The sequence below is a fragment of the Miniopterus schreibersii genome, assembly GCF_964146895.1.
Source record: "Miniopterus schreibersii genome assembly, chromosome: 16".
Lineage (NCBI taxonomy): Eukaryota > Metazoa > Chordata > Mammalia > Chiroptera > Miniopteridae > Miniopterus > Miniopterus schreibersii.
This window is the reverse complement of record NC_138116.1, coordinates 29,974,533-29,999,888: the sequence shown is the minus strand read 5'-3', so window position 1 is coordinate 29,999,888 and position 25,356 is coordinate 29,974,533. Positions and strand designations below refer to the sequence as shown.

General features: G+C 56.7%; 2 protein-coding genes across 6 annotated transcripts; one reads left to right on the top strand and one right to left on the bottom strand.

Moving 5' to 3' along the window:
- Positions 1–89: 89 nt before the first annotated feature.
- CORO6 (coronin 6) lies at positions 90–7,748 on the top strand (the record flags this gene model as incomplete). Of its 5 annotated transcripts, none has more annotated exons than XM_081161261.1 (12): positions 91–317; positions 1,474–1,734; positions 3,116–3,238; positions 3,696–3,825; positions 3,921–4,102; positions 4,677–4,796; positions 5,211–5,330; positions 5,767–5,871; positions 5,960–6,105; positions 6,447–6,504; positions 6,596–6,826; positions 6,919–7,748. In XM_081161261.1, the coding sequence occupies 11 exons, from the start codon at positions 1,537–1,539 to the stop codon at positions 7,039–7,041; spliced, it is 1,536 nt and encodes a 511-aa protein (XP_081017387.1). In that variant the 3' UTR covers positions 7,042–7,748. The 5 variants fall into 5 exon arrangements, with proteins under 5 accessions (XP_081017389.1, XP_081017387.1, XP_081017388.1 ...); XM_081161260.1 differs by having other exon boundaries at positions 242–317; positions 1,535–1,734; positions 6,916–7,746; XM_081161263.1 differs by lacking the exon at positions 4,677–4,796 and having other exon boundaries at positions 90–317; positions 6,919–7,746.
- ANKRD13B (ankyrin repeat domain 13B) lies at positions 7,720–25,356 on the bottom strand. Its single transcript, XM_081161259.1, has 15 exons — positions 25,164–25,356; positions 14,550–14,685; positions 14,333–14,457; positions 14,202–14,247; positions 13,450–13,593; positions 13,175–13,364; positions 13,032–13,098; positions 11,943–12,024; positions 11,128–11,192; positions 10,769–10,899; positions 10,487–10,644; positions 10,204–10,356; positions 9,944–10,107; positions 9,791–9,867; positions 7,720–9,310 (listed from the first exon to the last, which is right to left on the bottom strand). The coding sequence occupies exons 1-15, from the start codon at positions 25,275–25,277 to the stop codon at positions 9,088–9,090; spliced, it is 1,875 nt and encodes a 624-aa protein (XP_081017385.1). The 5' UTR covers positions 25,278–25,356; the 3' UTR covers positions 7,720–9,087.

The window sequence follows — 25,356 nt, the reverse complement described above, 5'->3', positions numbered from 1 at the left end:
CGCGCGGGCTGGCAGCGCGGAGTCCGCAGCGCTCGACTTTCCCGCCGCTGGGGGGGCGGGGCACCCCTGGGCCCGCCCCCCGCCTGGGCTCCGCCCTCGCAGGTTGATGGCAGCAGCAGCTGGGACCGCAGCGGCGCCGGGCCCCGGAGAGCCGCACGCAGCGGCCGGAGCGCGCAGCCCAGCGCCCGGGCCCCAGACGCCGCGGACGCCCGGAGAGGCAGCGCCGGCGCCCTGACGCCTCCCTCGGCCCCGCGCGCCCCCAGCTCCCTCGGCGGAGGAGTCGCAGCGCGAGCGCCCCTCGGCCCGCTCAGGACCAGGTACCCCCCCCCCGCCGCCACCGCGGATAGCGGAGCGGGCGGGGTCTCTGGAGGGGCCACGGGTCTGCGCCCCCTCCTCCCGGCCGCCAGAATCGGTCCCGGGAGGAGCAGACTTGGTGTCTATATTTGGACGGACAGCGGCCCGCGCACCCGCAGGGTCCAGACACCTCGTCTCACGAGAACGCAGTGCTGGGGCAGGAGGGTGCGGGGAGGCCAGGCCTTAGGCCCCGGACTGCAGAAGCAGCCTGAAGGGCACCGGGATGCCCGGGGATGGCTTGGGGGCAGGAGTCAGTGGCTGAGGCTTTGGAGGAGCTCCTTGTGTCCCTGGGTAAGAGCGGAGGGCAGGCCCCAGCTGGAGGAAAGGCACCTCACCCTCCCCACTCCTGCAAATCTGGCCCTGGCCCCCGGGGAGGAGCACCCCACCGCCAGGATAGTTTAGTAGGAGACAGGACTCAGGAGAAGCGGGACGGAAAGTCTGGTAGGCAGAAGTCAGGGGGCCGCGGTTGGAGAAGCCAGTGCAGACAGGAGTGGAAGGAAGAGGGATGACCCACCTTACACTGTGTCACCAAAACAACATGGGAGGAAACTGATGGAAACAGCAGGAAGGACTCAGGTTAGCTGACAGGAGGACCTTCTCCTTGGCAAATTTTTACAAAAATGCAAAAAAAAAACACCCCCCTCCAAAAAACCAACGGTCTGCCTGAACTAAGCCAGAGATGAAGGTCATGGGGGGCTGCATGTCTAGCCCCACAGCTGGCTCTGAGCCAGGATCCAAGGGCCAAGGCCTCTGATTCTGACAAGGTGCCTCTAGCAGATAAACCACTTCTGTGAAGAGATGCTCATCCAGGGCTGGCAGTGGGAGGGCAGCCTGGCTATGAGGCTCCTCCCCAAACCACTTCAACTTCCAGGAAGCTTTTAGGCCCAGTGCCCCCTCAGTCTTGGTCTCTGAGAAGTCAGGCCCCACCCAAATCCTAGCCCCTTGCATTAAGTAAGCCCCACTTTATAGGTGGCAAAGAGCTTTCCCATACTTTAATCACCTTGAAGAAAGCTCGCTGCTGCTAGGACCAGACTCGGTATTAATTTATACCGAACTCCTGGCCAGATAACCCTTCTCACTTGCCACCCCCCACACACTCTCTCTTCCTCCCTCCCACAGTTCACAGGACTAAGGACCAAAGGCCTTTGTGGGCGCGGAAATCCTCCATCTCTGCCTCCAGCCATGAGCCGGCGCGTGGTTCGGCAGAGCAAGTTTCGCCATGTGTTTGGGCAGGCGGCGAAGGCTGACCAGGGCTATGAGGACATCCGTGTGTCCAAGGTCACGTGGGACAGCTCCTTCTGTGCCGTCAACCCCAAGTTCCTGGCCATTATTGTGGAGGCTGGAGGTGGAGGTGCCTTCATCGTCCTGCCTCTGGCCAAGGTGAGGGGTGAGGGGCGAGGGGTGAGGGGCGAGGGGAAGGAGGCTGGTGGGGGGACACCGGCAGCAGCCTCGGTTCTCGCCTGGTTCCATTCCTCAGTCAGGAGGGCTGTTTGTGTGGGTTGGCTGCTGCCTGTTCCCCAAACCCTCACAGACCCGTTAGGAGGCTCCCTTACCCCCCCAAAGCAGCAGCATCACCGTGGCCTGCACCCACTCGCCGCCCTACACCCTGTTCCCAGCCGGGACCAGGAGTGGGTGATGGAGATAGTTGGGAAGCGGTGGAATCAGAGCCTGGCGAAATTCCCTTCCTGTCTCTCCTAATGCCACACCCCCTCATGTTTTGGGGTGTGAGGATCTTTTTCCCTAGCCCAGGACAACCATCTGATGAAACCGCACCCCATAGCATCACACTGAGGACAGTCAGACTCTACCCAGAGTTCCTGGCCACCTCCCCAACCTGGTTCTTACAGTGCTGTGGAATGAAAACAAAGGTCAGGGAGACATGGCACGTAAGGCCAGAGCCCTCCCTACCCTAGGGATGGGGGCCAGGCAACGACCACCACCTTTGCTGAGTAGCCTCAAGCCCCTGGGCCATCTCCACCCCCAGCATGGCCACCGAAAGCATGACCTTGACCTGGATTCTGCCCCCTACACCTTGTTAGGGGAGGCCCCACAGGTGGCAGGAAGAGGCCTGACAATAGCCAGTGACTCACTCCAGGACAATGCAGACTCCATCCAAGGACACCATCCCCGGGTCTCAAATTTCAGCTGGAGCCACCTCCCCCACCCCCCTTACAACTGCCATTCCAATGCCACACAGCCACCCGTCTCCCCTACTGTCTGGGCCAATGCCAGCCCCAGCAAAGGCCTCAGAGCCCCCACAAACAGCCCATAAAGACCAAAAATAGATGGGCCCCAGCTCAGGTTGGAGCATAACAGGCAAACCAGTGACAAGGTGGAGCTCTGCCAAGCGTGGCTAGGAAAGGACTGTCAGGCACTGCACCATGTATTATCTCACCTTGACCCCTTCCACCAGGGCTTCCCATAGACATCCCAACTGGGGGAACAGGCTCAAGATCAGCCTCCTCCAAGTCGATGTTTTGGAAGAGCACTGGACTAAGAGTTCAAGTCTTGGCTCTACCAGCATCTTGTGTGTCCTTGGTTAAGTCATCTGACCTCTCTGTGTCTGATTCCCTGATATTAAATGACTTCAACTCTGTCTGCCTTCCTGAAGTTCAGGAAGTAGGCTGGATGGGATCAGAGGTGTAGGGCGGGGTCTGCAAGGAGGAAATGGATGATAGAGAATTGAGATGTAAACAGGCCCACTGCCTCCCCAAAATCACACAGGAGAGTGGCCCCACATCTCCCTCTCTGACCCCTCCAGACAGGAAGAGTGGATAAGAACTACCCACTGGTCACTGGGCACACTGCCCCGGTGCTGGACATCGACTGGTGCCCACACAATGACAATGTCATCGCCAGTGCCTCAGATGACACCACCATCATGGTAGGAGCCAGTGGGAATCTGCTGGGTAGCTGGGCAGGGGAAGCAGGGAGGGCTGCCTCACCTGTTCTGGAGAAGGTGGTAAGGAAGGTGCTGGGTCCCAGGGCCCTGCCCTACCCAGCTCCCAGGCTATTTTTAGCTACATGCCCACCCCCTCCCAGGATGCTCTGCTTAGGACTAATTATAGCCATGGCCAGTTTGGGCGTGAAGAGCAGGGGGTTAGTGCTCTGAAGTCTCCCTGCTGGGGTGAATAGGAGGTCTCTGGAGAGCTGGCAGTGCCCCCTCCTGGCTCCCAGCTGCTTCTGACCCAGGTAGGCACTATCACATCTTGCCCTGCATTTGACACCACTTAAGAAACCCAGTAGGGTTAGAGGGGTGGAGAGGGGGGGAGTAAGGGAGGAGCTGAGGGACAAAGTGGCTCATTCATCCCACCCATCCTCTGCTTTTTCCTCCTACCCAGGTGTGGCAGATTCCAGACTATACCCCTATGCGCAACATTACCGAACCCGTCATCACACTAGAAGGCCACTCCAAGCGTGTGGGCATCCTCTGCTGGCACCCCACTGCCCGGAATGTCCTGCTCAGTGCAGGTCTGCAGGCCTAGAGAGGGGTCCCTACTGTAGATCTGAGGTGGGGGGGTGGCAAAGGCAGTGCCCAGGTGATGGTGACTGGCCACTCTGGGCAGGTGGTGACAATGTGATCATCATCTGGAACGTGGGCACTGGGGAGGTGCTCCTGAGCCTGGACGACATGCACCCGGACGTCATCCACAGCGTGTGTTGGAACAGCAATGGTAGCCTGCTGGCCACCACCTGCAAGGACAAGACCCTGCGCATTATCGACCCCCGCAAGGGCCAGGTGGTGGCGGTGAGTGCCCGGCCTGGCCACTCCCCAGCCCCTACCCCAGGGACCAGTTGTCAGGCCCCCATACCCCAAATCCTCTGAGGCCCTGGTCCGAGCTCTCACCTCCCCACCGCAACCGCAGAGACCAGTGCCCCACCCACTACCACCGCGCAGTGTCTGCAGCCACAGCCCCCGCCCTAAGTAAGCCTGAGCCCACAATTCTCTGCCACCTTCCCTCCCCTCCACCTCAGGAGCTAAGAGGAGGGGGCTCCTCCATTTGTGATTGAGAAGGGGAGAAGGTGCTAACTATCCTCCCCCTAGAACCTGCAGGAAACCTGAGCTCCCGGACCCCTCTCCTCTCAGCTGGCGCCCAGTGCCATCTTCCAGGGCCTGGGGCCCTTTGCGCCCTAGTTGACCCGCTGGGAGGGGGGAGGGACTACCCTCGCGCATTGCTGGTCCCTGCCGGGTGCCCTGGGAGGGCGGTGGCACCTGCCTCACCAGCCTCAGACTAACGCGGGGTGCGTGGGGCACGTGCATGTGCGCCTGCGCCTAGCGCGCGCCGGCGGCGGGCCGTCTAACCCACTAACCCCGTGAGCAGGAGCGGGCCCGGCCTCACGAGGGCGCCCGCCCGCTGCGGGCCGTCTTCACCGCCGACGGGAAGCTGCTCAGCACCGGCTTCAGCAGGATGAGTGAGCGGCAGCTGGCGCTCTGGGACCCGGTAGGCCAGGCTGCGCCGGGCGCGCGCGCGCGACTTCGCTAGGTCAGCCCGGAGCCTTCCCAGGCCGTGGCCGGTGCCCAAGAGGGCTGAAGCGGAGCGGGGAGCTCCGGTCTGGGAACAGCCTCGCCGCGTCCCCAGGAAACCAGCAGACACCCCCCTGCGCTAGGGATCAGCCTCCGAGGGCGCTTACGGGCTCACCATCTGCGGAGAGGCGCGCTCCTCCAGGTCTCTCTAGGCCCGGGCGCTCCTCGGGCCTGGGGCCCGCTTTGGCCCCCGGAGGCTGAGTACTTGGGCCCCCTTTTGCCTCCGCCCCCAGCTCCCACACTCTAGTCTGCAAGCTGGTTGCTCGGCCCTCCAGGATCCCCAGGGCAGGCAGCTGGGTGACGCCGATCCCTGTTTTCCCCCTGCCCCCAGGAGAGGTTTTCGGCCCACGAGGGGATGAGGCCCATGCGGGCCGTCTTCACGCGCCAGGGTCATATCTTCACCACGGGCTTCACCCGCATGAGCCAGCGAGAGCTGGGCCTGTGGGACCCGGTAACGCAGCTGGAAGCTTGGGGTGTGTGCCCTGGGGACTGGCATCACGGGAGAGGGGCCAGGCGTCCCCCACCCGCAGGGCATGCGCACCTGGACAGGGCTGGGGTCTGCTGCCCTCTGCGGCGCCTACCACCCCCACCCCCACCCCTCTGCCCATTTTTGCTGCGTCGCCCGAAGGAGCCCCACTGGCGCCCCCACCTGGTGATGCCGAGTCCCTGGGGGTGGTTTGCGGTGACTGCATGCTGCGGCTCCAGGGGCCTGTGTGCAGGGCCTGGGAATGATGTGTCCAGGGGCTCGGCCTGCCACTGGGTTCGCCAGAACTGCGGCGGGCGCGCACGGGGTTTGGGGCAGGCAGGAAGCGGTCAGGGGCTTCAGGGGATCCAGAAGCGGCACAGAAGGCGGGACAGGACTGGTCACACCCCCTGTGCTCGGGCAGAACAACTTCGAGGAGCCAGTGGCACTGCAGGAGATGGACACAAGCAACGGGGTCCTACTGCCCTTCTACGATCCCGACTCCAGCATCGTCTACCTGTGCGGCAAGGTGCCCACGGCCGGGCGGGGAGCGCGGGGCTGGGCGGAGGTGCCGAGGGCCCTTTCCGGGCGCGTCTCTGAACCAGCTGGCTTTGCAGGGCGACAGCAGCATTCGGTACTTCGAGATCACCGACGAACCACCCTTCGTGCACTACCTGAACACGTTCAGCAGCAAGGAGCCCCAGAGGGGCATGGGTTTTATGCCCAAGCGGGGACTGGATGTCAGCAAATGCGAGATCGCCCGGTCAGCAGCCCCGCCCTTCCCGCATGCCCGCCCCTGCCCTCGCTTCCCAAGGGCAGGCCACGGGCCTACCCTCTGCAAAAGGTGGGGTGGAGGGAATCAAGCTTGTTTCCACTGCCAGCCCCGGCGCTAACTAGCCTGACATTCTCTGAGCGTGTCTGCTCATCTGTAAAATGATTAGCCCCCTATCAAAGGTGTTTTACCAGCTGGACCAACAATGTGTTTCAAGTGCGCTGCCTGGTGGGCGCGCGCGGCCAGTGTTGGCCTCTAACCCCTTCCTCGGTCCCAGGCAGAAGTTAGCGGGGTGGGAGCCTGCGGGGGTGCTGAACCCCACTCCCTTACAGGTTCTACAAGTTGCACGAAAGAAAGTGTGAACCCATCATCATGACTGTGCCCCGCAAGGTGAGGGGCCAGGAGAGGGGGTGGGTGGGCAGGGAGCGGGCAGGCCCGGCCCCTCGCTAACACCCGCCCTCCCGTTCCCCTGCCCTCGCAGTCAGACTTGTTCCAGGACGACCTATACCCAGACACGCCGGGGCCCGAGCCGGCCCTAGAAGCGGACGAATGGCTGTCGGGCCAGGACGCCGAACCCGTGCTCATCTCGCTGAGGGATGGTTACGTTCCCCCCAAGCACCGCGAGCTCCGAGTCACCAAGCGCAACATCCTGGACGCGCGCCCGCCCTCCAGCCCCCGCCGCAGCCAGTCAGCCAGCGACGCCCCCTTGTCGGTAAGCTCCGGCCCGGCCCCACCCAGACCCAGTCTAGGCGCCCCCCTACCTCCGCCCCGCCCGACACCGCCTCTCCTGTGCGCGCCCAGCAGCAGAACACGCTGGAGACGCTGCTGGAGGAGATCAAGGCCCTTCGCGAGCAGGTGCAGGCGCAGGGGCAGCGCATCACCGCGCTGGAGAACATGCTGTGCGAGCTGGTGGACGGCACGGACTAGCGCGGCGCTGCGGGGACGGCGCCGGGCCTGGAGCGCGCGGCCGGCGGGCGCGGGGACTCGGCCTGCCCAGGCTTTGGGTCTGGAACTTGGGAGCCCGCCTCTCTAGGCTCGGGACGGGCTGCGAATGGAACCCCTTCCCCCGGGGAGGCCTGCACAAAGGGAGCGTCGCGGAGACGCGCGTCCGCCGGGCACCGGGCTGCCGGCCTTGTCCAGGACTCAGCAGGAGCTGGCCTTGGGAGGTCCGGGGTGCCGGGGCCTCGGCGACGGTGCTGCGCAGCGAGACGGGGTCCGCTCTGTCCCCAGCTCAGGGCAGAGGAAGTACTTAGTTATTAGCGTGATGTTTGGGGATATTGGGGAACTTGGGCTTGACCTCAAAGAGGTGACGATTTGACAGATGTCCCTGGAGTAGCAGGGGGAAGTTTCAAGGCTGGCTACTCCCTCTAGTCAGCTCGCATGACCACCAACATGAGTGGTAACTCGGTCGGGCCTCACCTCAGTTCTACAGACAAATGACAACCTGTTGGCTGTGGAGCTGGACCCACTGACTACACCCAGCAGAGGGCGCTCTTCCTCGCCTGGGGAAGCAGGTTCACCGCCCCCCCCACACCCCACACCCCACACACACACTGCCCCCAGCCCTCTGCTGTGGCCTTGACTTTATGAGGAAAACAAGACATACTGAATGAAATATTTTACTAAGTGCTCAGTCTGTGCCTCCTGCATGGGTGGGGGTGGGGGTGGGTGAGACTCCCAGCCTCTACAAATGCTACCCCCAGGCTCCCGGGGACCCTGACAAATGCAACCCTGGCTGGGCTCAGGACCCACCAGGCATCCTCTTACCTCAGAGCCCTTCCCACACTGAAGTTCAGAAGGAACCCCCAGGGCACAGGTGGGCGTACTTCCCCAGTAAGGGCAGGTAGGAAAAGCCTCAGGTTTGAAGCCTCATTTAATTTGTGCCTCAGAATTAGTCTGGTGCCCCTGGCATCAGGGAAAGGGGTAAGAGGAACAGTTTCTCTTTGATCTTTTCTTCCATCCCTTTGGTGTCCCTTCTGAACTTCTCTGGCTGAGCTGGGAAGGCCAGTCAGAGAGAACCTGGACAAGAGTGTGCCATGGGCCCCTGCTCCTGGCAGGGTCTGTGCTTCTCTGGGTGGGTGGGGTGGGGCAGGGGAGAGCCGGGGTTTAGCACCATTGGATGAAGGGTTTTAGAATCAGCCCCTGGGTAGGGGCAAGTAGGACGCACAACCACAGAGGGCTAGCAGCAGCTGGGGAGAAGGGGTGGGTGGTGGTGCCAGGGCCCTGGGCAACCCTTCTGTGTTCAGTCTTGTGTAGGGTCTAGTGCTTACCCCCAGGCCAATATGCCCCCCCATTTGCCAAGACAACATGTGGGAGCCAGGCCTTGCCCAGGTCTGGTCACACAAAAAAAGTCTTAGGGAAGGGGTCTCCAACCTCTGGCCGCCCAAATTGAAGCTGGGACCACCCTGAGACCTGGGGGTGGGGTGGGGGCTGAGGGAGCCAGGCACCCCGCTAAGTGCACTTGACGCTGAAATGCCAGGGTGGGGGAGGGGCTGGGCCCTTGACGTGCTGGTTTGCATCAGGAACAAAGCAGCACGTGGGGAGCTCAGCTGCCCCCAGGGGTGAAGAGCAGAAATGCAAAGGCTTCACGGGCAGTGTCCTGGAGTGGGGTCAGTGAGCAGAAAGTAGGGCCAGCCAGAAGGCGCAAGAATGGGGACACTGCTCCTCTAAGGAACGGTCTCCCGCTCAGGACCGCCTAGCTCTGACCTTGGACAGGCCTGGGCCCAGGGGAGAGGGCTGGGGGTCGGGATACAGCAAAGCAGGGGGACCAGGCCGTGCCAGCTGTCTCCAGGGCCTGGCCCAGAAAGGTACCCTGCGGCCATGCTGAACCCCTCCTGGTCAGGTGCCTGGTGCGTCCCTATGCCCCTGAGGCAGTGGCTCTGGTCTCCAGCCACGGCGCAGCATGTGCGCAGACCAGGGCATCTCAGTCCGGTGCTGGGCTCTTGTGGAGTGGCCAAGGGCCCGACAGTGGCACTACTGCTCCGTCAGTGAGAGCCTCAGGATTCGCTCCAGTTCCTCCTCCTCCTGGCGTGCACGTCTCCGCCGCTCCTCCAGCTCCTGCGCGGACAACTCCATGGCCAGCCGCAGCTGCTCATCGTAGCTCTGGAACATGTGGCTACCAGGGCCCGGGCTGGGCCTAGGGCTGGGAACCGCAGTGGGGGTGGTGGGCTGGCGCTGTGGTGTGGACGGGGTGCTCCTGGTGGCAAGGAAGACACATCTAGGGCTCTGGGGCTTAAATGCTGGTGAGTGGGCCAGGAGCCAGTGTGGAGGCCCCAGGACAGAGCAGGCCTGCCACCTTCCAGTCCCACATCACCTCTCTGACTCCCACCGGGTTGTGGCAGATCCCAGTCCCTACAAAGCCCATCCTCCCAGTGGACAGCAGCCAGCACACGTGGGCATCTTCTAGAACCCTGGCCCTGACATCCTGCTTGGCGAGGGTCTGGAGGCCTTGATGGCCTCTACACCGGGCCACTTTTGTAATACTGCCCACCCACCCCTAGAGTCAGGAAAGGGTATGGTAGAAACCATCTTGATTCTAGTAGTCTCCCTGGCAAGGGTACCACGGCTCCTCTGGGCCAACAGGGGCTGTTCAGTGGGCAGTGCCCTCACCCTCTGTGACAGGTACTGGGGTACTCTGCACAGGGGGAGGCATCTCCAAATCCTGGCGGACACTGACCTGTCCTGTCGGCGACCCTCATAGGACATGGGGTGAGTGCCCGGCTTGCTGTTGGTTAGTGCTTCCCAGATGGTGACCTAGAGGGAGAGGGTGTGGGCCAGTTGGCTATGGCAGCACCGCAGTCGGTGACCCAGTGCAGCCTCAGGGACACACCTGGTCATACTCACTGCCCGCCTCAAGCAGGCTCTGCTGGATGGCAAAGTGCAGAAGGTCATCATCATCGTCGTGGGTCGCGGCCTCCCGCTGGCCGCCCAGCATGCTGTAGCCTCGTGGGGCCTCAAACAAGGTGGGAGAGATCTCGCATCCACGGCAGGAGGCTAAGGGCAGGCTGAGGTCAGAGTGGCTCCCCGGGAAGGGACAGAGGGCTCTGGTGAGGGGGCTGGGTGGGTGAGCTCAGAGGGGGCAGGGCTCACTTGTAGAACTGGAGCTGCTGACACTGGAGGAGTCGCTGCCTGGGGAAGGGGTCTCGCTGCTGGGGCTGCCTCGCACGGAAGGGACAGGCTCGTCACAGCCATTGAGGTTCCCGAAAGTGATTCGGGCATTGAGGATGTGGAAGATCGGGATTTCTGAGGACAAGGAAACCATCAGGTGCCACCACCCACCCTCTCACAGCTTAGACCCCCACTCTTCCTCATCTAAGCCCCACCCCACCCCACCCCACCCCCACAACAGCAGGAAATGGGGATGGAGTCTCACCAATCTTGACAGGGAAGCCAGGAGGCAGGCGCAGGGTAATGAAATCCCGGAGCTTAGCAAAAAGCGCATTGCTGACAGCCATGAGGTCAATGATGGGGGCTACCTGCTCACACAGGGACAGGGGATGCTCCTCACACAGCCACAGCTTGGCCTTGAACCTGCCCCCCCAGAATCCCAAGGGGTGAGGGACATTGTAGAAGCGATGGCCTCCTAGGACCTTCTGGTGCCCCTGCCCCCGTCCTGCCCCGCCCACCCCTCCCCAGGACCAGCAGGGGGCCTCACTTCTGTGTCTTGGTGGTCAGTTCCATGGGGCGGCCCATGTCACGGTTGCCAAGCTCAAAGTTGGGGTTGAAGTACTCTTCTGCGGTGATGGCAGTGGGGTTGGCTTGGCTCAGAGTCTGAGTGATCAGGGTCTGTACCACATGGGGAGGGTCCCATGAGCCCTTCTCAGTCTCTGATGCCAGGCTAGCCATTTGTATTATGGCCCAGAGCTGTCCCCCGTGCTACTGTGGAGCTGACACGGTCTTGGGCATTGTGGAAAAGAGATCCACACAGGCCATGCTAAGCAGGACACCTCCCAGGCCTTCTCCTGAGCCACATCCATACCCTTCCACCGAGGGGCATCCCTGGCACACACTCACCCCATTTTGGGGGCCCCCATGCTGCTCAGCAATTCCCAAGAAGGACTGGAGAGGTGTCTTGCAACCTATAAGAAATGCAGCATCTCAGAGGACACTGCAGCCCTCAGAAGTGATAGCACTCAAGACCTAAGCAGGAGGATGGTTCCTGGGGGTCGGGAGGCTGCTTATCCACACCACACATACAGGCACCTTCATCTAAAGGTATCTGAAGACACCAGGGGCAGGGGCCAGGACCACTATGAGTACAGCTGGAATAAAAAGTAGGCCTGGGGCTCAGGATAAACTTCCAAAAGTGTCACTCTCCAGGTTGATAACACTGGACAAAAAATACCTGCTTTTGGTGAGCGGTTTTGGGGTATGCATGTGTATGTATGTGTTTTCTTTCAGGCACTTCCATATCCGTTTGTTCTCCTATGGGGTAGGAATTATGCCTCTCCACTTTAGACAGACTAAATGAGGCCCAGAAAGTCAAATGCGGTATCAACGGGCATGGAGAATCATGGCAGAGCCCCTGACTTTCTGCCTAGGGTATGTCTCACTGGACTAGAATGGCCAAGAAAGAGCATACATGACATATCTCTCCCTTCCCAAATCCCATGCAGACATTAGTAATCAATTCCTTCCCATTGAACCCAAATGCTGCCTTAGAATCATCTTGGTAGCACTCTAGACAGCCACTACCAACCATTAGGACTTGGCGTTTGCATTGAAACCTATTTGCTTGAATAAACTACCCTGGCTTTTGCTAGGATGTCAGAGGAACACTGATGGAAGCTGGTTCCTCCCCCCTCCCCCATGTGCCTCTGCCTCATTACCTTTGACCTTGCCTTTGTGCTGCTCTGAAAGATGCTCTGTCCGTGTCCGGGTGATGAGTTCCACATTGGATGCCCCGTATACCTGGGGGAAAATGAAGAAAGAGCTCAAAGATGGCTCTGGGTCCCTACCCTTGGCCCCCAAGGGCTTTCTGAACACCTCCTACAAAGAAGGGTCTGGGGCAGGGAGGGGGGAGCTGTTGGCGCCTATCTCCAGGCCTTTGAGCAAGTAAATCTATGAAGTCATTCACTCATTCTCTTATCATTCAACAAACATTTTGTGAGGAGTCTTTATGTGCTAGGCACTGAGGCAGGCAGCAGGGATATAGAGGTGAACAAGCACAGCCAGACATGGCCCCTGCCCTCTTGAGGCTCACAATTAAGTTGAAGAGACAAGAAAATTGACAGTTATAAAACAGTGTGACAGACACACGCCTTGGTGTGGGGAGCACAGGGCTGTGGGAATAAAACGCAGACTTTGACCCAGCCTACAGAACCAAGGAAGGCTTCCAGGAGGGAAACACAAAGCCTGCAGCATCTGTTAGACCCTGCATTCAGTGGTGGCGCCCTGTGGCACTGGTGGGTGATGTGGGGGTCCCAGAGTGATCGACAGTCTTTTTAAGGGTGTAAGGCCTGGCATTGGGGTTAGGCAGCCAGGGTCTGCACCTCAGCTGTCACTTACAGATGTGCAACCTTGTACAGGTCACTTAACTACCCCAAGCCTCCATTTCCCCTCATAAAATGGGCCGATATCCTACTTCATAGAGTTGTAGCACCAACCCAAAAGGGTCATTATGAGGATTAAAGGAGCACGCGTGTGAGTATGTCTGTGATATATATACACACATATATGTGTGTGTGTGTGTGTATATACACACATATAAAATGTCAGAACAGTGCCTTGAACATGAATATCATAACTGCTCAATGAACTCTGGGCATTCGCATCAGTTGCCTCTTAGTCTAGGGCCCGTCGCTCAATGCGGCATGGCCTCTGCAGCTCCGAGGCTGAGAGAGGTGTTCAGGAAACCCCGGCCCAGCTCCCTGAAGGCGAGTGTGCTGGGGCCTGGCACCAGGCAGCTACAGCCTCACCTTGGCCTCGTACCCATTCACCACTTCGGTCTTCTCACTGCGCCAGCCCAGGATGCCCGTCTTGTTCCTGAGAAAGCAGAGTAGTCCAGGTGAGGAGGCACCCCACCAGGCTGGCTCCAGGCCACCAAGGCCATGCCACTCACCTCTCAAAGGAGATATTCTTGGTGTCAAGCTGCGTGGTGACAACAGGCGCAGTGAGCCGGCTCAGCACCTGCTCCTCGGTGGGCTGAGCAGCAGCCAGCAGCAGCTCACGGTCCTGCCCGGCCAGCGCCAAAGTCTCCGTGTACACTACCCGGCGGTCATGGTCAATCTCCATGACCACGGCACTTGTATCTGCAACCATGAAACAGCACAGGGTCAGGGGTGGCATGGAGCTGTCTGCAGCCTCCCCACCTGCCCCACCTCCCACCTGCCTTACCTTGGCCCCTGAAGACGAAGCTGCGGTTCCCTCGCTGCCAAGTCATATGGTCAAAGCCGAGGAGTGTGGTGTCTACCCGCAAGTTCTGCCCACTCTTCCACACTTTGTAGGTGTCACTAGGGCAGATCTTGGACACCAGGGGCACTAGGTGAAAGGGAAGGTCAGAGGTGGCTTCAATTTGCCTGATCCACCCAACCTGGGCCACCTCAGGCATGGGGGTCAGGGGTGTGGCCAGGAAAGGATAAGGGAACTGATAGGAGGTAAACCGCTTCCCCAACTTTCCCCCATACAAACATAGACCACAGTCACTCAGATATGAGCAACTGAGGTCAGGGACAGGCATGTCTCAGCTACCACCAAGTCCCTAATATCTACTATCTGTTAATTCCTTCACTCGATCTTTCACCCAATCTTCCAACAAATATTTATTAAACGCCTACTGTGTGCCAGGCACTATTCCAGTCACTGGGGATACAACACTGAGCAAGATAGGACCCCTGCCCTCTTGGAGTTTACCTTCAAGCAAGGCGTGACAGGTAACAAACGAGTGAGCAAATCATTACAAAGAACAGGAAATAATAATAATGGAATTGAGACAGTGTCTGAGGCAGTGTGTAAAGGCCTAGCTGGTGGGACTGAGCTGAGAACTAAAAGATGAGGAGACAGTAAGAGCTATGGGAAGAGTGCTCTAGGCGGGGTAGCAGCAAGTGCAAAAGCCCTGAGGTTCAGAGAGAAGTGCATCAGCCCCTTACCCCAGCTAGTGAATTCCCATTTCATCTCCACGTAGAAGTCCTGGGCCTGGAGGATGACAGGAGAGTGGCTAAGTCTGAGCTACAGACAGGGTTCAGGGCTACAGCGGGGAGGCGGGGAGGCTGGCCCTCACCTTGCGCAGCTTCTCCAGGAGCACGGGGATGCCTGCCAGCCGCTTCACCACACGCTGGTAGTCCCGGTACCTTAGCACCAGCTGTACCAGCTCCAGGTCCCGGGTGCTCACAGCCTCCTGGAGCACTGGGGGAGGGGGAGGCAATGTCACAGGGCAGGTGAGGATATGATGCCGGGGAAACCCTGGCTGTGGGGCTGGGGTGAGCAGGGGTGCCCACCTGTCCAGCCGCTGCGATTCTCCCTGCCCACATCTGCACCATGTGCCAGGAGCACACGGGCACACTCAAGGTGCCCCAGCGTGGTGGCCAGGTGCAGGGGAGTCCGCCCACGGGGATCCAGTTGCTCGATGTCCACCTGGAGGAGGAGTGAAGACACAGCCCTGGTCATTTCTGAAGCAGCCCATCTGAGCCCAGTGGCCTCTAAACAGGCAGCAGCCACCTTGCTGCCCTGCCTTGCGCATCTCTCAGAGCAGTGGAAAAGACAGACGCGATGAGCTGGGGTCAGGTGAGTGGAAAGGGGCTTGTAGGTCAGGGCGGGAAGTAACTGAGAAGGGGAGGCCTTCCTCCTTTCCTGCCCACCTAGGTCCCCTGACTAGGTCTGCTCTTCCACGACCCAGGGAGCTGCCTATGAAGAGTAAGCCTGGGCCAGACAGGTGGTCTAGAGAGGCGCTGGCCAAGGAGGGCAGCTGAGACAGGACACATCCTGGGGGTCCAAGATCACCTCGGGAAGGGCCACCAATTTAGATCATCATCACTGACTGAAACTGAGCAAACAGTTGCAGTAATACATTACAGGAGTGAAAGAATATGTACCTGCCCGGCCGGGTGTGGCTCAGCGGTTGAGCATCAACCTAGGATCCAGGAGATCTGTTTGATTCCCGGTCAGGGCACATGCCCGGGTTGCGGGCTCCATCCCCCGTAGGGGGCGTGCAGGAGGCAGCCGATCAATGACTCATCATTGATGTTTCTATCTCTCTCTCTCTCTCCTTTCCTCTCTCTGAAATCAATAAAGATATATATATATTTTAAAAAGAATATGTTCCTGGTACAACTTCAAATCCATGTCCTGTGCCTGTGGGACACTATGTATTAACATTTTTATAAATCTTATTATTGTTTTGTGACTAGTACAATTACACCGCATGAGATTTTTGTTGGGTGATAAAAGCATGTGTTTGTTAAACATACTTATATTTCAGGATTCTGGGACTTTTTAGTTAAATACAGTGAACTGAACTGTCCCTGCCCAGTGTGGCTCAGTTGGTTGAAGCACTAGGGAGGTCTTGGGTTTGATTCCCAGTCAGGGCACATACCTAGGTTTCGGGTTCGGTCCTGTCGGGAAGCATATGGGAGGCAACCAATCGATGTGTCTCTTTCACATCGATGTTCTCTCTCTCTCTCTCTCTCCCCCTCCCTCCTTTCCTCCCTTTCTGACAAAAAACAAACAATAACAACAACAAAAGACAGTGAACTGACCACATGCATGTAACTCCTCCTCTCCTTCCCAAAACTTGATTAAAATGCCAGTAAAAGGCTTCTTCTATGGCCATGATGAGGTAACTGAAGTTACCCTCCCACTATAAACAGAGAAAACTATTTCTTCAAAATACATGAAATAACTGTGTTCAGACATCAGACGACAAGAACAGTGATCCTTGAAGTAAGAGATACAAGGTAAGCCCTAAGTTTCCTGGATTTCTACCTGGAGAAATATTCCAGGCTGCAATTCAGGGAAGGGAATCCCCAGCAGAGCATGGCAATCTCACTCAGGAATTGAGGAGACAGAGACAGGGGTTCGGGGAGGCCCATGTAGCTAGCAGTTGCAGGGCAGAGTTCCAGGAAGGAGTACGCTATGCAACAAAAGAGCTTTAGAAATCTGCATGGGGTCCCTTTGAGTCTTTGCTGAATACTATACTTCATATGTGTAGAGTGCAAAACTCAACAAGACCAGACAGAAAAGGAACAATAAGTTGGTAAATTCTCAGAGCTCACCCAGGGCAGGGAGACACTCAAGCTCCAACCTGCTAGAGAGTCCCTGTTGTTTACCCAGGGAGGGAGACCCAAGAAGGGTTATGCCTTCGTAGTAGTGCTAAACTATCCCTACAGAAAAGGTGCATCCATTCAAATAAAGATTAAAAAATAAGTTCAAAAGGATCTAACTGATTTGCAAATAACTTAACTTAGTTTACCAGAAGGATGCCTAACAGGAAGACAACAAACTCCAGATGCCTAACATCACAATATTTACGATGTCCAACATCCAGTTAAAAATTACTAGACATGCAAGGAAGTAGGAAAAGATGACCCATAGTTAAGAGAAAAATCATTTAATAGAAACACATTCAGAAATAATAAGATAATGAATTACTCGTTATGCTCAAGAATTTTTTTTAAATATATTTTTATTGATTTCAGAGAGAGGGAAAGAGAGAGAAACATCAATGATGAGAGAGAGTCATTGATTGGCTTCCTCCTGAACATCCCCACTGGGGATGGAGCCACAACCCAGGCATGTGCCCTGACCGGGAATCAAACCCTGATCTCCTGGTTCATAGGTCGATGCTCAACCACTGAGCCATGCCGGCTGGGCTATATTCAAGAATTTAAAGAAAAACATGAATACAACATTCATGGGCAAGGAAATGGGAGATAACAAGTAAAATATCTGAAATGAAAATTTCACTGGATAAAATTAACCGATTAGACACTACAGAATGAAAAAAGCAGTATACCTGAAGACACAGCAATAGAGTAATACAAACTGAATCAAAGAGGAGAAAAAAAGTACTGAAAAACATTCAAAGAGCCTTAGCAATCTGTGAGACACTACGAGGCATTCTAACATATGTGTAGTTGGAGTCTCAGAGGATAGGATAAAGAAATAGGGTAAATAAGACAAATTTAAAGAAATAGCAGCTACCCTGGCCAGTGGGGCTCAGTTGGTTGGGTCCATCAAGATCAACTGCTTGCCTGTCTGGTGGAGCTCAATGGTTGAGCATCGACCTAGGATCCAGGAGATCAAGGTTTGATTCCTGGTCAGGGCACATGCCCAGGTTGCGGGCTCGATCCCCAGTTGGGGGTGTGCAGGAGGCAGCTGATCAATGACTCTCTCATCATTGATGTTTCTATGTCTCTCTCTCTGCCTTCCTCTCTCTGAAATAAATAAATATATATATTTTTAAAAATCAAATGCTGAAAACTGGTGATAAAACGGAAATCTTAAAAGCATTTTGAAAAACAAGACTCACTATGTATGGAAGAACAAACACAGGAAACATTACGTACTTCTCATCAGAAACCATTCGAGCTGGAAGACAATAGCATGAAATCTTTAAGGTGCTAGGGAAAAAATGTCAAACTAGAGTTCTATATCATGTGAAAAAATATATATCCTTCAAAAATAAAGGGAAGCCCTAGCCGGGTAGCTCAGTTAGTTAGAGAGTCATCCTGATTCTCCAAGGTTGCTGGTTCGATTCCGGTCAGGGCACATATAAGAATAAACCAATGAATGCATAAATAAGTGGAAGAACAAAGCGATGTTTCTCTGTCTCTCTCTCTCTTCCCCTTTGCGCCCCCTTCCTCTCTTTAAAATAAAAATTTTTTAAATAAAGGGGAAATAAAGAATTTCATAGACAAAAGCTAAGAGAATCTGTCACCAAAAGACCTTCAAGAAATGTTAAAGAAAGTAATTCAGCCTTAGCTGGTTTGGCTCAGTGGATAGAGGGTCTGCCTATGGACTGAAGGGTCTCAGGTTCGATTCCCATCAGGGACATGTACCTTGGTTGCCGGCTCGACCCCGGCCTCGTTGGGGTGAGTGCAGGAGGCAACTGATCGTTGTGTCTCTCTCACATCAATGTTTCTCTCTCCCCCTTCCTCCCTTCTGCTCTCTCTGAAAAGCAATGGAAAAAATATCCTCGGGTGAGAATTAAAAAAAAGACAGTAAGTAATTCAGGTGGAAGGGAAATGATACCAGATGGAAACTTAGATCTCTACAAAGAAATGAAGAGTGCCCCAAATGGTAAATTTGTGACTAAGTATAAGAATGTCAATAAAATATTTAAAACCCACAAGAATAAAGAGGAGAGATGTCAGCAGATGAGAAATTTCAACACATCTTTAGAACATGGAAAGTGGCTGGGGCATTACTGACTTAGGGGAGAAGAGAGTACCAACCCAAGCACTCACGGAAGGAGCCTCGGTGAGCAGCAAGCCAGATCACCCCCTAGCACCCTTGAAAGGCACAGAACATGCAGGCGGTGGAAACAGCAGAGGTGGGAGTGAGGCTCAGAGGTGCACGCAGGGGGGCTGTTTAAAATTCAGAGCCCCTGGCCCCCTCTCCAATCTTGTAATGCTGGGAGATACCTCCTTCCCCTCCACACGATGCCAGGGGTTTAGTCTCTGTAGAATTTGAGCCACAGACACACTGGACTCAGAGACATTGGCCTGAGGATGAAGTCATGGAGCTTGTGAGCAGTAAAAGCCCAGGCCCTTCCCTGCCTCAGGTCCTAACCCACAGGAGCCAGTGTCCCATCCCACCCCTAGCAGGAGAATGGAGAAACGAGAGGCACCAAAGGCCTCTGGGTACAGATATTTGGGAATCCTACAGGAAGCAGTAAGGTCCACAGCCCATTCATTGACTTGAGAGACAGACAGACAGACATCGATTTGTCGTTCCACTTATTTATGCATTCATTGGTGGTTCCTTGTATGTGCCCTGACCGAGGATCGAACCTGCGACCTTGGAGTATCAGGATGACTCTCTAACCAACTGAGCTACCAGGCCAGGGCACCCCATTCCTAAATATGCCCCAACAGCCAGGGATGACTGGACATTTGAGGAAAGCTGCCAACATAAAAGAGACCAAAATAGACAAATGGATTCTAAAAACCCAGACGCACGGTCAATGTAGGAAACAGAAGAAAACTTTCTTGGAGGAAAACAGTAATTTACGTCCTCAGAAAAATATGAAAAGATAATTGCATTCATGAAACAGAATGGGCCATGCCGACCTCCCATGACCTCTCTTCTTTCCCTTGCTTTCTTCATGTCAGCCACTCCTGGACAGCTGCACCTGGCCCAGTCTCCCACCCCAGGAAACAGCACCTCCTTCACTCCCTTTCAGGTTAAAAAACTTTGGAACTGTCTTTATCTCTTCCTTTTCTCTCACCTTTCATATGTAATCCATCAGCAAAACCTGACCTTATAGGCTCCACCTTCAAAACAGATCCAGGGGCTTCTCAGTTTCATCTCCTCAGACTTCCAGCCTGTCATAGGCAGCCCATCTCTCACCTGGTGGCCTAGATGCCTCCTCACTGGCCTCTCCATTCCTCTCCTGACCCCATCCTTAGGCCTATTCTCCACATGGTCCGTCACAGCTACCGCCATCCTGTGAAATGTTCCCCGGGTCCTTTAGCTCAAAACCTGTCCATGGCTTCCCAACAGCCCTGGAACATCTCCTTAAACTCCTACCTCTCCTCCAAACCCCACTCCCACACACTGGCCTTCCCTGCAGCCACCCTCTCCTGGACACCCTAGAGGGCCACTTCACTCAGGTCACTGCTCAAATGTCACCACCTTAGAAAGGCCTGCCCTGACAATCCATCTTAAATGACAGGTGCTATTTATCTAGCGATTGCCCCTTATCCCGTGTTAGTTGTCTTTCAGTGAAATTGCTTGTTTGTTTTCTCATGTCTCCTTGACCTAGGCTGTAAGTCCCACAAAGGGAGGGTCCCTTTCTGTTTGTTCAATGCTGGATCCCCAGTCCCTAGGCAGCGCCTGGCACATAACTGGTGCTCAATAAATACTTGTGAAACAAGTGCACAGATGACCATATTTAAGGGACACGGAGAGGGGAAGGCAATAAAGTGTAAAATAGATAAACCACGAAATAGTCATAGAAGTAGGTTGTTTATAATTATGATGGTAAATGACACCACAGCCTAGAGTTCAAAGCAGTCGCCTCTGGGGAATGAGATGGAGAGGTGGGGGGAGGTGGAGTGAGGACGGCTGCTTTTCATTATAAGCCTTCCAGTGGCAGTTAAATATTTTAAAACATGAGTATGAACTCCTTCATCAAAAAGAAAGTATTTTAAATAACTTAAATTATTTATATAATTTTTATAACCCAGTGTTGGCATTTCTTCATTTTTAAATATACCAGGAGCCTCAAAAAAAAGTGTACCTGGCCCCTGTGGCCCTCTGAGCTGGGACTTAGCAATGTGAGCGGCCCTCCTGCTACTCCTCCACACCAGCTCCTCACAGAGGAAGGAGAGCATGAGTTGGGCTGGCACCCTCAGGGTCCCACTCTGGGGTTCCTGAGCCCTGGGGTGGGAGTGGTGGGGGACCAACAGACCCTGAGCTGGCTGGGGCAGTTAGGAGGCCTTCCCATGGGTCTGCAGCTGAGCCATCTCGCCAGCCCTGCCCCAGATGCTGCTGCTGCTACTTCTGCTAACAAGGCCCTAGGGAGCTGGCAGGGCACCCTGCCCAGCCCCAGGGCTCCAGATGCTACCTGTCACCAGCCCCCTCAGGTGCCTCAGCTCCAGGCTCGAGAGAGGTTGGCACTGTCTGCAGGGCAGGGGTGCCCCTCCTCACCCCGACTCCTCAAGAGATCTACCCACAACCCTCCTCAGGGTTTCCAGGGCATAGCTGTTTTCCAGAGCCAATGTGGACCCTCCATATACCCAGGCAAGCCCCAAAGAAGTTCCCCCACCTACTGCTCAAAGCAGGGCCTAGAGTGGAAGTGGCACCTTGCCCTGGTCCCAGGTGGAAGAATTCATTAATTTCCTCAGCAAAGGCCTGAAGCTATTTAATTGCTGGAATGAAAAGATTTCCCAGGAAACCCAACACCCAGCCCTCTCCACCAAGAGAATGAAACCTCTGCAATCCAGCAGGCCTCAGCTGGAGTCAAAAGCAGGGGTCTTTCCAGCTTAAGAGCTGGGGCTCCCTGAGAGGCCCCCTGCTTCCATGCAGGCACACACCTGCACGCATGCTCGCATGTGCACGTACCATAAGGATACACAATCATACTCCTTCTGCCTTTGCACTCACAGCATGTGTGCACCCAAAGCATGCAAGCACATGCATGCCCAGCTGCCCTCTGGCTCTACAGGTGTCTACTCATGTGTAACACATGTGATGGTTGCCAGCATATTAGCACATGCACACCCCTCATACCCACATGCACCAGCAGGGTATATTTTCAAACTTGTTTAGCATTAGCAGAATCCTTTTGTTAGGTGAGATCTTACAAGGAAGGACACACCAGATGTATAGACTAAACATGGGTGCTGGAGAAGGGCAAGGGGCCCAGAGCATGGGGCCTTACCAGTTCAGCCTTTGTCTCATTTCCCCCGCCCCATCCTTCCTCTAGCCCCAGTGGGCAGAGCTAGAGTCTGGTGTGGTCACTGCTTCTCAGCTCTCCAACCTGACCATGACCGTGAGGGGTAGGGACAGGTATGCCTGAGTCACTCAAGGGGGAGGGAGGCAGGATGCTTCCTCAAGCTGAGTTGAGCAGGTGGGAGTGGCACCTGCTAACTCTCCCTCCACTCTGCCTCCTCCATCCTGTCCCACGCAGCGCCTCCCCTCAACCCATACACATTGATTTTTGGTTTCTGGGGTTTGTGGCTCCCTCCCCTGAGCCTCCCAACTCACCAGCTCTGGTGATGGCCCACAATCGAACTGCTCACTTTAGGGAAAAAGGGGGATCACGGGTGCTCTTGAACATAATAGGTCCCTTAGGTGGGGCAGCCTTTGTCTGAGCATCCAAAGGCCCTACAATCCCATCTTGCCTGCCTTTAGGTCAGAAGGATGAACTGGGGAAAGCAGGAAGGAAGATCACAGTGGAGGCAGCCCCAGGAAGAAAGACATTTGCCTAGGACCACAGTCTGGCCTTCTCCAAAGTGCCTGTTTCCAGGGGAAGAATCCTGCTCCCCTCGGCCCTCCCACAGGGAGCTATACAATCTAACCTCCACCTCCCACCCCCAGGGAACACCAGAGACATGTGACTCCAGAACCAGGGCCATTGCCAGCTGACTGTGCCAACCTCAGGGCTTTGCCAGCCAAGAGGGAACTGGTGCACCCACTGGTCTACAACCCCAGTCCCCTCCCAACCTGGCAGGGCATATGCAAGGCAGGAAATGGGGCACCTAGCAATCATGTACTGCTGGGTGCCAGAGAGGGGTGTCATGGGCCCTTCCCTTCACCAAAAACCACCCACTCAGCACCTACCACTCCCTGCTTCCAGCCCCCAAAAGAGCTGGGGGCAGGGGCTGAGCAAATCCCTTGAACTTGCTCTGAAGCCTGCCACACCATCCCCCTCCTCCGCAGACAGCATTGCCAAGCCTGCCCACAGGAGGGCCTCTGTGGGGCCTTCGCAGAGTGAAGAGGCAGCTATGCCAAGTGAAGATCAGGGAAACCCAGCTGCTGTGCTAGAGGAAAGCCTGGCTGTTTTCTGTGACAATTGGTGCCAGGAGAACCAGAGGTCATGGACCCGAGCTGGAATACCATCGGTCTACGGTGATTTTACTATGTTAGGTGGCTGCCCCCAGGCCCATACCCTGCAGGAAATGGCTGCATTGGACACCTTCAGCTCTCCCTGGGAGCCTGAGGCCCTGGGGACTGAGCAGTGCACATTTGGATGCAAGTGTCATTCTGGGTCAGTCCTGGAGATAAGATACAGTCAGGGTGCCTCTCCCTCCCAGACTGACTGGCACTCCCCTTCTTGGCATGCCCAGAACCAAGAAGACTGGCCTGATTCCTTTGTGGCTGAACAAGGGTTAACCTCAACCAGTGCCCTATATTCCCCCTGGCCTGGATCAGATCAAGCGGTGTCCATTTCAAGGAGACACTAACTCACCAGGGCAGGGTGGGGGTGGGGCAGTGGGAGAGTGGGGATGGGGTGAACCTGGTGCCAGGTTTCTGTGGCAGCCTGAGGAGAGGAAAAGAGGAACACACTCAGCAGCCCCGAACCACCCCTACCTGCAGTAGGTTCCAGTGCTCACCTCCCCAACCTCACCCCACTAGTAAGATGGCTGCTGAACTGAGGACTGCCAGAGAGACCTGGGTGAAAGAGGCTTTTTTCCTAGAGCATTTTGCCTCTCTACAACCTCTGCAAGAAAAAGACCATCCACTCCTTCAGCAAAAGAGTGCAACTGAGGCATTCTGGAGATTCAGCCTCTAGCCTTCTGTCTAACAATCCTTCACCCCACCGTCCCTCAACCACCCCATCAGGAAGTTCCTCTCAGATCAGTCTTAAATCCCTCCAGCTGTAATCCGTCAGAGACTTGTCTTCTTTTGTCCTCAGGGGACAAAAGCAGAGAAGAACCAGAAGAGAATGGACTGTCTGTGTCTCAGCACATCACACTGTGCCTCCCTGTTCACACTCGCATCACCAGAATGGGGTCTCCTTGAGGGCAGGGGCTGTTCATTTTTGTTCCCCAGGACCTACCACTCTGACCTCACCTCCTTTACCAGGCCTCTGTGGCTGAAAACCACTTCCTCGATGCTGGACAGATAGAGGCATGGTCCGAGGAGCAAGGTGGAGCATCCTTGTGTAAGCAGAGGTGGAATGGAAGTGGAACACCCCAACCAGCCCAGAGACTTGGAGGCTCAGATCGCCCCAACATTTCCTGGAGCTACTATGCAGAGATGACACTGTGCTGCCTGGGGGCTCACTGGAGGCTTCAGAGAGACACACTTTGACCCCCACCTGCTTCTCTGCCTGGTGATTCTCTCCTGTTCCCTTGGGAAGCAGGCAGCTGTTCAGACGGAACTCCCCATGACTCAGGAAGTGGCCCTCAAAGGGGGCAACTCCTGAGCACACCACTCCCAGCCCATGGCCTCAGGTGCCTTAGACCCCAGCCAAAGTCTGCAGGCCTCAACCTGAGGCAACGCAGGGCAAGCTGGGCCCATCTCTGGTCCTGCTTCCCCACCGCTCTCCATGCCACGAGTCCTACCAGGGGCCTGGGGGACAAGGGTGGAGTTGGGAACTACCTGTGACCTGTGCCTGCCTTGGTCCTAAAGAATGGCCAGGAGACACCATCTCCTTGGAGGCCACTGTCCAGCCAAAGCTGGCTGACCCATCCGTTGTCACTGACTAGAAGGAACCAGGGAGCCTGCTGCGTGTGTGCAGAACCCCGGATCTTTCCTGGGGCCAGTGGCTCTGAGCTTCCTCAGAGCCTGGAAGCCAGGCCCCAGCACCAGAGGGCAGGAGAGCGCCTTTCAGCACCTGGACAAGGCCCTCGGGGCTCCCCCAAGAGGGTCTCTCTCTCTCTCCACTGGCCATTACCGAGCCGGCTCTGGGGTGGGAGGCACCCAGGGGCTCTGCCCAGCCTGAGAAAACATAAGCACTCGCCGTGAGGACAGAGGGCACTGGGTGGGGCTGGGATGCTTGGGAGTGTCACACAGCCTCTTCTCCGACCCTGGACTTGTGACACCTGCCCCCCCGCCCCCCGGCCTTGCCCACCTGGGCAGGCTCAGCCGGGAGGCGTCGCTCCCCTGAGTGGGGCGGACTCCCCACCACATGGCGCACAGACCGAGCCGGCAGCCCCTCCCCGAAGCCCTCCTGCCCCGCGAAGGAGGCGCACATGAGCCCTAGCCCAGCCTGAGAAGGTCCGGGGCGCGTGCGGGGCGCCCGTCCCCGCCGACGGGCGCGGGCGTGGGCTGCTCCCACCAGCCTCGCCCGGTCCACAAGCACCACCGCCGCGGCTCGAACAAAGAAGCGCCGCAAACTCGCCGGGGAGGCGGGACGGCCCGCGCCGCGCCGCGCCCCCTCCCCACGCGGGGCGGGCGTGTCGGGCCGTGGGGTCCCTGCGGCGCCCCGACGGCGCTCTTACCTGGCCGGTGCGGACCTCTGTCTCCAGCTCGCGGTGGCGGTTGTGCCACACCAGGTAGTGCAGCGGGTACTTGCCCTCGGGCCCCTTCCTGGCGGAGGCGTTGGCGGGGATCATCGCCCGCTCCTCATGCCGGGGCCGCGGCGCCCGGCCCGAGAGGAGGGACGGCGCCGGAGCCGGGGCCCGGGGCCGCGGG